Source organism: Cyrtonyx montezumae, unplaced genomic scaffold, assembly GCF_038088225.1.
Source record: "Cyrtonyx montezumae isolate F1298 unplaced genomic scaffold, pur_monq_1.0 scaffold_49, whole genome shotgun sequence".
Lineage (NCBI taxonomy): Eukaryota > Metazoa > Chordata > Aves > Galliformes > Odontophoridae > Cyrtonyx > Cyrtonyx montezumae.
This window is the reverse complement of record NW_027072055.1, coordinates 302,169-313,552: the sequence shown is the minus strand read 5'-3', so window position 1 is coordinate 313,552 and position 11,384 is coordinate 302,169. Positions and strand designations below refer to the sequence as shown.

At 50.1% G+C, this 11,384-nt stretch overlaps 2 protein-coding genes across 2 annotated transcripts; one reads left to right on the top strand and one right to left on the bottom strand.

The window, feature by feature from the left end:
• Positions 1-2,631: 2,631 nt before the first annotated feature.
• LOC136055860 (olfactory receptor 14C36-like) lies at positions 2,632-3,573 on the top strand. The gene has a single exon (XM_065747736.1). It carries the CDS (start codon positions 2,632-2,634, stop codon positions 3,571-3,573), a length of 942 nt encoding a protein of 313 aa, XP_065603808.1.
• Positions 3,574-8,210: 4,637 nt separating this feature from the next.
• LOC136055878 (uncharacterized protein DDB_G0271670-like) lies at positions 8,211-11,006 on the bottom strand. The gene is given in 8 exon segments (XM_065747750.1): positions 8,211-8,609; positions 8,612-8,951; positions 9,051-9,153; positions 9,156-9,175; positions 9,327-9,440; positions 9,663-9,769; positions 9,861-10,023; positions 10,963-11,006. Coding segments are annotated over 8 exon segments (1,290 nt in total).
• Between the last annotated feature and the right edge of the window lie 378 nt (positions 11,007-11,384).

Genomic DNA, 11,384 nt, shown 5'->3' with positions numbered 1-11,384 from the left:
CTCAGATCTTGTTTTAGATAGTCACATACAGCACAGGACGCTTCATGCCCTGTAAACATCTGATCACAATTCCTCACAAACCCTCCTTGCTGGTGAGTATGAGATCCAGTAGAGCACCTCTTCTCTTTAATTCCTCTTTCTCTTGGTCATGAAGATGTCAGCTGCGCTCTCCAGGGATCTTCTGGATGGCTTATGCCCTGCTGTGCTGTCTCTCCAGAAGATGCTGGAGTGAGTAAAGCCCCTGACTGTGACAAGGGCCTCAAAATGTGAGGCTCCTGTTTGTCTTTTTAGGTCCCCTTCCTCTTGTTCTTCCTGATCAAGAAACCAGTAACATGCACTGCTGGTCTCCTCTTTAAGCCATTTCCATCAGTTCACAGTGGGATCCTCTGCCCTCTCCAGGCAGAGCTCAGTGTGCTCTCACAGACAGAGCAGTAGCCTATCCTTGTCTTCCTTGACCACCCCCTGTGAAGAGTCCTTATCCCTCTTTTTCATAGCTTCACAGGTGGGAACCATCCTGCCATGTTTCTGTGATCCAAGAAGATCCTAGGTCTGCCAATGCAAAAAGATTTCTAGCTCAAGGAGTTCATAGTTTTGGTGTTCTCCTTAGTGTAAAGACACTTTAGAAAGCTTTCCATTCCCAAAGCATCACTGGATGTATCCTGGCTGGATCCTGTGTCTACACGACGGTAGTGGTGCTCAGAAGGTGGAACGCGGGCAATAGAGCCATTGTGGGGCTTGGAGCTGTCCAGCCAGCACCAACACTCCTAGGGCATGGCTTTCCTGAAGGTGCTGTGCTGCATTTTGCCAGCTGGCTGTGGGTGTGCTGGAGACCCCAGGGAACTGCCATTCAAAAGAGAGCCCAGAACAAACTCAGGTGTCATCATTGAAGGAGCGTAGGTGTGTCCTAGCTTTGTAATGCCTTGAACTCCAGAATATGACACAGATGGAGCAGAGACAATGACCTGGCTCTTACGCTGAGCTCATCCATTCGGTCAGCGGTATAACTCGGCATGCTCCAAGGGGACAGGTGAAAAATGATACTCTCAGGTGTCCTAAAATCAGAGCTCTGGTGTCATTTAGGATGGCCAAGAATACTCCCATTCACATTTGGCTCCCAGCTAATGCTCAGAAAGGAGGTGGCTATCTCTGAGGTTGTCACCACAGCTTTCAGGCAGTGTTGCCCACATCTAGGAGCACCCCAGACACTTTGTTCATCAGCAATTGTCTGTAAGTGAACAAGTGACTCTGCTGAAATTTTTGCACATGGATGGTGGTGAGGCTCTGGAACAGACTGCCCAAGGAGGTGGTGGATGCCCCAACCATAGAGGCATTCAAGGCCATGTTGGATGGGTTGTTGGACAACGTGATCAGGGGGTTGGCAACGCCACCCATGGCAGGGGGGTTGGGAGTGAGTGACTGTAATGTCCCTTCCAACCTAAGCTACGTCTCCATTATGTGTGATTCTGTGATCATCCAGAAGCCTTTCAGAAGCTCTTGGCCATGGAGACTCATGGACCTCTCCAGAGAGATGGGGAGAAGAAAATCACATCCTCTCCCGCTGAGTTGGGCTGGTCCCCTGGGACACAAGGAGCTCATACAAGCGGGCAGAGCTGCAGAGAAACAGCTGTGCCCGGGAGCAGTTCCTGTGAACCACGTATTAATGCTGGGGGCATGATCTGCAGGTGACAGAGGGAGAAGAGAGAGAGGAGAGGGAACTTACAGGATGTGTGGGATGTGAGCAGGCTGTGAGCTCACTGGAGCAGCATTACTCACAGCCTTTAACACAGTAAGTCTCTCGCTGCAGGCAATGCAGCTGCTTTTCCTGGAGGGATCAGTAAATCGGGGATATCTCATGGCAGCTCAGGCTGCAATCGCTCGTTGTTTCTTTCTCATGGAAAAAGACCTGCTCCATCTGAGGGCTTCCCTGCTGCAACGTCAGAACACAGCCCTGAGGGCTGCGTGTGCCAGGACGGCTGCAGGCTGTGCTTCTGGGGGTGCAGCCGGGTGCCCAGGGCTGTCGTGCAGAGCAGGGTCCCTGCTGTGCCCCAGGGGCTGTGCCGGGTCAGCGACTCTGCCGCCTGCCAGGCTCAGCACTCAGCCTGCCCGGGGAGCTGCCCAGGGTGCTGTGGGGAGACGTGTGGGCAGGGCAGGGGACTTCTGCTGCCACAGCTGCTGTCTGGGGCAGGGCATCACAGCTGCACTGCACCCCAGAATGTTTCCAAGGGTGCTTTGCAAGAGGAGAGACAAGGCAGGGATTTTCCATTTGCTGTTCTTAGGGAAGGGGAAAGGGTTGGAGGCAGGAATCTGAAAGGAGCTGGGAAATAGCAACACATGTCTGAGAATCCTGCATTGCTCCTTTCTCAATCTGCCGTTCTGTGAACAGTCTCCTAAGATGCTTTCAGCCTTCCCTCTCCCTTGTCATTTACAGCAGACGCGAACACGCGCTTACCCTGCCAACAGGACACTTCATCAAAGGCAAACCTAATTGCACAGAGTTTGGAATGAGAGCTCTGAGTGCAGAAGGGGTAAAGGTATGGGATGTGGGAACTGATTGTCTCTGAGGATGGTCTTGATTTGTCATTATCTTCTGCACTCCTAACAGCAACTCCACGTCCAGGAATAGCAGAGCAGATGCCCAACAGCAGCTCCATCAGCGAGTTCCTCCTGCTGGCATTGGCAGACACGCGGCAGCTGCAGCTCCTGCACTTCTGGCTCTTCCTGGGCATCTACCTGGCTGCCCTCATGGGCAACGGCCTCATCAGCACAGCCGTAGCCTGCGACCAGCGCCTGCACACACCCATGTACTTCTTCCTCCTCAACCTCGCCCTCCTCGACTTGGGCTGCATCTCCACCACTCTCCCCAAAGCCATGGCCAATGCCCTCTGGGACACCAGGGCCATCTCCTACGCAGGATGTGCTGCACAGGTCTTTTTCTTTTTGTTTTTATTTTCAGCAGAGTATTCCCTTCTCACAGTCATGGCCTATGACCGTTTTGTTGCCATCTGCAAGCCTCTGCACTACGAGACCCTCCTGAGCAGCAGAGCTTGTGCCACCATGGCTGCAGCTGCCTGGGGCACTGGTGTTCTCTATGCTCTGCTGCACACTGCCAATACATTTTCTATACCACTGTGCCAGGGCAATGCCGTGGACCAGTTTTTTTGTGAAATTCCACAGATCCTCAAGCTCTCATGCTTGCAATCAGACTACCTCAGGGAAACTGGATTTATTGTGGTAAGTGTTCTTGCCGTATTTGGGTGCTTTGTATTCATAGTGCTGTCCTACGTGCACATTTTCAGGGCTGTACTGAGGATGCCCTCTGAGCAAGGCCGGCAAAAAGCCTTCTCCATGTGCCTCCCTCACCTAGCCGTAGTTTCCCTGTTTGTTGGCACGGACTTCTTTGCCTACCTGAATCCCCCTTCCCTGTTCTCCCCATCCCTGAACCTGGTGGTGTCATTTTTGTACTCAGTAGTGCCTCCAACACTGAACCCCCTCATCTACAGCATGAGGAACCAGGAACTCAAGGATGCAGTGAGGAAAATGATGGCAAGGACACATTATTTCAGGAGGGATTAACTTCTCATCTTTCTCTACAACAGACTCACTGTTGTTCCTGTAGCAGGCTCATATTATGCATTTTCACCTTTAAAATGCTTATTTATTTCTATTAATTGATACATTTTTTTTGCTGTTCATTTATATGTGTGAGTGTGTAATAAATATTATTGGTTATTATTCCTAAACATGCGTTTGGATTCTGTCTGCTTCTACTGAGGCATCACGCTGCTCTCTATCTCCTGGAGCCCATACGAATTCTGGGTCAGTGCTGACTCTCTCGCAGCCTCTGTTCTTATCTCTGTATCTATAGAGAAATGAGATGCCAGCAGGCACTGTGGAGGTGATACAGGCTGGATTAGCATAAGGGATGTTCGTTTTAGCCTAAGGACCAATAGATTAGTTCATCAAAAGGAATCCAATTGTGCTCATCCTGAAACTTGTTCTTGGGTTGCATATAAATTGTTCTGACTTATAGTGCACCAAATTAGAAAGTTGCTCGTTACGTTATAACAAGCAATGGGAATTTGCCATACTGGGGAGAAAAGAGCTGACAGGTCATGCAGAGGGCACTGTGTTGAGGAGGAAAATGAAATCAAAGGGAGGAAGTAGGTGCTGTAGGAAGGAGGATGTGAGGAGTCAGGGGCTGTGCTGGGGGCACACCTCCGTAGCCCTGCATGCATGCTGCCCCATGCGGTGCCTGCACAGAGCTCCCAGGGGCTGCCTGAGGGGTGGTGGAGCCGGGCTGTCCTGCAGAGGGGAGTGGACACGGAGACACTGTGCTGAAGGGCTGGGGACCAAAAATCACCCCGGAACTCAGCAACCCCGGATGTGCTGTGCTCATCTTGCCTGGCTCTGCTGCTCTCTCACTGCCCCTCCTCAACAGGACGGGGGGGGAAATAAATTAAACAGCTCTCAGGTGGAGACAAAAAGCACCTTATTTTTTCCTTGCTTAGAGCCTAATGATAACAAATGTTGTGTATTAATGGCTGAAATGGAAGTGATTTGCTATGTTTGTATTTCAGTTTTGTTGTCTCACATCCTGACCTTTTCTTTAACATGGAACAATAATAACTTCCTAAATTAGCCCTGTGTACAAGTTAGTTATTGCTGTTCCTGCTGTCTGACCCACACTGTTGTGTCACTGTAGAGCTGGGAACGATTCACCTCTCAATGCTTTGGACATCTGCTGAACTGCAGACACTGTCAGTCACAGTGCTCTGGATTCCTAAGTGAAGGTTGCTAAGTTACAGAAACACTCTTATCTACCAGGTGCCAGCTGCAGGTACTGCAAGGCAAAGAAACAATTAAATGAACAATTTAATTGTATGTGCTATAAAAAGATGTGTTTTACTGTAACACAACCTTAGTTCTGAGATTCACCTGGACTTCTGAAAGGCCTCTGGCATGGTCCCACATCACTTCCTTATCTCTATGAAGAGATACGAGAGATGGATTTGAAGGGTGGACACTTCATTGGATGAGACATCGGTTGGAAGGTCGCAGCCAAAGGGCTGTGGGAAAGGGCTCTCAGGTAAATGGTCTCCAGTAGCTGGAGGCCAATCACAAGGGGTGTCCCCAGGGGTCATCCTTGGGACCAGAGCTCTTCAATGTCTTTATCAGTGGCATGGATGATGAGATAGAGCGCACCCTGTGCAAGTATGCTGATGACAGCAAGCTGAGTGGTGCAGTTTTAACAACAGAATTAAGAGATGCCATCCAGAGGGAGCTAGACAGGCTTGAAAAGTGAGCCCAAGGAAACATCATTCAACAAGATCAAGTGCAAGGTTTTGCACTTGTGTGGGGACAGTCTCTGATATGAGTGCAGTCCAGGAGAGTTCCTTGAGAGCAGCTCTGCAGGGAAGATCTTAGGGGTCCTGGTAGATGCAAACCTTAACATGAGCCAGCAGTGCACGCTTGCAGCCTGAGAGGCCAAGTGTACCCTGGGCTGCAGCAAAGGTGAAGTGGTGGCCAGAGCAAGGAAGGGGATTGTCATCTACTCAGACCTCAGATGGCCCCATCTGGAGTACTGTGTCCATGTCTGGGACATCCCAGAACAAAAAAGACACAGAGCTTTTCGAGCAGGTCCAGAAGAAAACCAGAAAGATGATCAGAGGGCTGAAGTACCTCTCCTGTGAAGACAGGCTGAAAGAGCTGGGCTTCTTCTGCCTGGAAAAGTAAAAGCTCAGAGCAGAACACATTGCAGCCTTCCAGTCCTTAGAGGGAGCTAAGGAACAAGAGGGGAATCAACTTTTCACATGGGCAGATAGTGACAGCACAAGGAAGAACAGTTTTTAAGTTAAAAGAGGAGAGAATTAGATGAGATATTGTTCATGGTTTACGGGCTGGATCGGCCTGGTTCTGTGACGATTGGTACGGGGGACCCATGGACCCATGCCCCGGGAAAGGGGAAGGGAAAAGGGAGATAGGCCTAATAACAAAACTGCGGCAATGATCTGAGGAGGAAAGCTAAGTTACTAAATGAGATATCAGAAAGCAAAATAACACAACACAATATAATATAATTGGAATTAAAGCTAATAAATCAAATAAAATGAGCAAGAGAGAGTGTCCAATAAACCAAAGGCCTTATGCTAAATGCTGAAGGTGAGATGGCAGTGAGCACCAACAGCTGGGTTGATCCAAAAGGAAAAAGAGTGTCTTGTGACATGCAAACAGTTTTTATCTTTCTCTCTGAGTGGAAAAACATAAAACAACAACAACAACAACAACAACAAAAAACCAACACAAAGTCCTATGGGGAACTTCTCTTCTGAAACAGGTATACACGCTTCTGAGCTTGACCCAGACATTCCTGAACGAGGCAAAAAATTAACAGAGGCGACACTTTTAAAACCATCTGCACCACCGCTTCAGGATCCCCTACCCCTGTGTGTGTTCCGCTGTTGGATGGCAACTGGGGGAAGGATCCCCAAGAGCATTGGAAAAAGGTATTTCAGCAGGCAGCAAAAGAGGAGATTCCTGTCCCACAAACATTTACAGTCTTGGTATGGGAGACTGGACCCCAAGAATTGAGAGAGTTTCATTGGGATTTAATAAAAAACAATCTGCAAGGCGGTTCTTACATACGGTCTGGGAGCGCCATTTACTCAGGCATTGCTGGACAATATCTTCGCTACCCAGCTATTAATGCCATATGATTGTGGTCAATTAGCCAGTCTATTGTTGAAACCTGCACAAAGGTAGCTATGAAAAGATCATTGGCAGCACTTGTGTGAAGATGAAGCACTTAGGAATTTGGAGTGACCTCAGCCAGATCCCCTATTTGGGATAGGTACAGCCCAATTGACAGGAGCCACTCCCTTTAATAATCCACAACTTCAAGCACAACTACCAGAAGATGCTCTGTGCACTTCAGTGCAATTTGCCTTGAAGGTGCTGTTAACCCTCTCTGAGGATGGACAAAGGGAGACATCATTCACACAAGTTAGGCGGGGACCACAAGAATCTGACATGCAATTTATCAGTAGGTTACTTGGTGCCCTTAATAAACAGGTGGCAGATGAGGATGCAAAAAGTGCCATTATCATGAAACTGGACATAGAGAATGCAAATATGGACTGCCATAGGATTTTGATGTCATTACCGAGACAAACTAACCTGGTCAATATGATAGAGGCTTGCAGTAGGGTGGCATCCACAGAGTTCTCAATGACTGTCCTAGTGGAGGCTTTTGTCCACGCATTACATCCTGGCAAAGACAAAAGGTGCTACAATTGCAGGAACAGCTGAAGGTTCCAAGCCACCTCAGCCAAACACCTTTAACTTAACACTACTACGGATCTAAGGATGGGGGCTTGCCTTAATAGCAGTGAATGCCTTCGGAAGCTTTTAACATCAGACAAACCTTTACAAGATGGAAGATGCATTGAACAAAAAGAAGTTAATGGGTATGCAAACAGCCCAAGAAGTACCTTCAATTTCAGTAAAGAACCAGAAGGGTTCTTTAACATGGTTACAGCTTCACAAATTTCAGATCTATCTCCAGAATTTTTTTGTTTCTTGCCTGCTGTAAAATTTAGCAAATCATTTACTTTCTCCCTACCTACTTTGTTCTCCTTTCTGTATCCCCATAACTTTGTTCTGTATATGACCGCATGCTTCAGCATGGAAAGATAAGTCCAGAATAGCTGTAAAGATAAAACTTCACATCTTCACTAAATTTAATTCTTAAAATGCTGCTGGCACCACTGTCCCAACACTGAAGCAGCCAGGTGACAATAGTTTCATCTGAGCGCTGTACAAACGCCTTTCTTGAGCTTTGGATTTCAATCATCTTCAGGCATCAATAGCGGTAGCAGTGACTTCCTCATATCACTGTCCTCTCCATGTCTCTCACTTTTCTTAGTTGCCTTTCTCGGTGGTAGTGGGTTTGAGGAGGGCCCCTCGCCTGGATCTTCCTCTTCTTCCTCTGCTTCTTCTTTCCGTTCTAGATGTAAAAATCCCTTTCCTCCTGCCGTCCATGCACCTCCTCAGCTTGGCCTGAGCCCCGCAGCCTTTTATCTGCTCCTCAGACCTCCTCTCAAGTGCATTTAGATTTGCAGAGTCATTAAGATTAGAAAAGACCAAAAAGGTCATCAGGTTCAACAGTCCAACCAGGTCCTGGCCCATCTGCATCTGGCAGCAGCCCCAAGATGTCAAAAACTGCTGCTCCCATGGCATTGTTGGGACTGGCTGTTGATGTTCAGGGCCCAACGTGGTACCCGGGAGTGGCTTGGCTCCTGGGCTGGCTCTGTCCTCCTGAACCGACTCCTGCAGAGTAAACAAGGCTGGCTCTGGGACACTGCATCACAACGTTGGTGAGGGGAGCAGCTTCGAGTCCGGGCCCTCCCTGGCTGTGTGCACTGGCTTCCATCAGCTGCTGTGGAGCCCCTCGAGGACCCCAGTGCTGCCCGTTGGCTGAAGCTGTGGGTACAGCTCTCAGCACTTGGGGTTGGTGGGTGCCTGCTCCCACGGCGTGTTTGGGGCTGGCTTGTGGAACCTGGGACCTGGCACTGCAGTGGAGAGCGACTTTGTGTCTGAGCACGCCCTCCCTGGGCTGGAGGTTGTAGCCACATGCTAGGGAGGGCCTCAAGGACTCTGACTTTCCCTGTCTGGCCAAGTCTGGGGCAGCATTACGGCAGCTCCCATGGTGCTCTCGGAGCTCATTAAAGCTATTTTCAACTCGAGATAAACGTGGGGAGATTCTCCCATGGTCTGTCCCATACCGTCTGGACAAGCTGCTGCTCTCAGGCACACGGGACCCACGATCTGGCTCTGATGGTGCCTGGCTGGTGGTGCTGGAAGTACTGCTCTCCAGAGCTGGGGAGCCTTGGGATGGCCCCAGTCCATGCTGGCTGGTGGTGCTGGAGTCTGTAAGAGAGGCAGGAAGGTGAGCAGGATTGAACTCCTGCCTGGGGGTGGGACTGACTCCCACCTCTCCAGGGTAAAGGGACATAAGCAAGGCCGCCCTGAGCATGCAGCACACAGCTGTTTGCCTCTTATAGGTGCCTTCTCCAGCGTAGGCATTGTACTCCCAGGTGGAGGTGCTCTCACTCAAGTTGGAGCAGCACCGATGGGTGCCCTGTGCAGCGCAGGAGTGCAGAGCAGCAGCTCCCAGAGCCTGGGGAAACAAATGGGTTGTGGACATGAGGACTAATTGACCTGAGCCAGAGAGTGCCTGGCACAGCTCTGCTGTTCAGTCCATGCTCCCCAACCCTGCGCTGAGGCTGTGATCCCATGCAGAGCCCCAGAGGGCTGCTGAGGTAACTCACCCTGCTCCCTCTCCCTGCTCCCTGCCATGTGGGTAACAGCACTCGCTGGCATTGCAGCGCTCGTGCCTCTCTGGTAGTGATGCATATGCATCATTGTCCTCCCATGTTGGCCTCCTGTCAGAGAAGGGAGGGAACATCATGAGCACCCACTACGCCAGAAATAAAACTAATCCATGGCATCCTTCCTCCTCCACCCAATCCCCAGCTCCAGCTTCCCAATGATGCTGAGGCCTGGTTTAATGGCAGCAAAGGGCCAGGCCTGCCGGGGTTGTCAGTCCCTGGGCAGGAACATCTCATGTATCCTCACATCTTGGGAACTAGCTGAAAGACACCAACCTGACTGGGTTTCAGATCCCCAGGATGAGCATTTTTGGGATAAACTTGTCCCTGTCTCTGCAGAGGGGACACCGGAAGCAATAAATTCCAGCGCACATGGCCTGTTCCTGCAGCAGAAACACAAGTAGCATCAGCGTGAGCGGGACCTGATGCTGCTAAGCTCCCACCGTTCCCACGGGGCAAGGGAAGGGCTCTAACCTGGACACAGGCCTGGTGGAACCAGGTGTGTTTGCAGGATGGGCACACCATGGTGCCATATGAGCTGCTGTCCCCCACGGGGTCCATGCAGATGATGCACATGGTGTCCTGCACTGGCACTGCCTCCACTGCCTGCTGCGGGCGGTGCTCCCAGCAGAAGGACCTGCGGGAAGATGGGAGGGGTGGGCAAGGTGAGAAGTGCTGCGAGGAGGGCAGAGGAACACAAAGGAGCCCCAGGCTCTGGCTCTGGCTCTGGCAGGCTGCTGGGAGGTGTCAAGACGCATTCCTCGCTACTTTGAACAGAACATCAACAGCCAGCCCTAGTGGTGCTGCTGGATGGCCGTGTGCTGTCAGCAGAAAAAGAACGGACTCTGCCACTTTATTAGAGTGATAACAGTGACAGTTTATAGGAAAAAATACAACTCTTAAAGAATACAAAGCATACTCCTGATTGTTTGCAGGTGTGAATCACGTGTAACGCCTCCATAATCGATTGGTAAGGGGTTAGCACGAGGCAGTCACGCACCTAAGTTTCTTCTCTGATTTGTTGGCAGCAAGCAGTTTCTTACCTCACCCTAAATTGTAACTTTTTGCTCTTCTGCCAATACAGCTTATTTTCTGCTTATGCATCTCTCTTTTCTTGCTGAATTTGTCAAGGACTGTGACTGACCAGAGTCTGTATCACATGCACCACAGCCTGTAGGCCTTAGACCTTAGCCTAGGCACACATAATCATGTCCTCCACTAGCCAAGTATGTCTCTATAGTGTGCTGCACCCACATGCCCACCCACCCACTGGGATTCCAGTGCTGAGGGGGCTCTGCAGATGGACTCTGGTTCTATCTTTGCCCTTCTGAGGACCGCATGCTGCTCCCGGTTCCCTAACTGCCACAAACTGCCTCCAAAATTTTACAAACTCCCTCTCAAGTGCTCCTGATTTGTCCCAAGTTCTCCCAGAATTACCCCTAAAGTGCCCCCAGTGACCTGAAAAATTCCCCAAACTGCTCCCAATTGCTGCAAACCACCCTGAAGCTGGGACTCTGCCCACATCAAGAGGGGCTTTGAGGCACTGCAACACAGACAATCCCAGCGTGTGCTCCACCTGTGGGCCGCATTGGAACCAATGGCCGCCCGGCTTTCACCCATACCATGCAGAATTGAAAGCGAAACCAAAAGCTCTGCTGAGGCCCCCATTTGGGAGGGAATGGGGTCTCTGTGCCCCATATCCCCACATTCCCCCCTCTATTCCCACTCTCCCCTCTATCCCCACACCTCCCTCATGTTTTCTTGCGCAAGAAAAGCTCAGAATCAATCAATTTTTATCAGGCAAAGATCTTGGTGGAGCAACAAAGGTTTTTTACTTGCTATTGCAATAGAGGGCATGTCCACTTGTGGCAAAGGAGAAAACATGCACTTAATCTGTGAACTGCTTCTCCTCCTAGACCTTTTCTCTCATGGCAGGTAATTGTTCCTTCCCAAGATCGTTCTTCTAAAGGCCCCTGACATAGGTGCCGATTGAAAGAA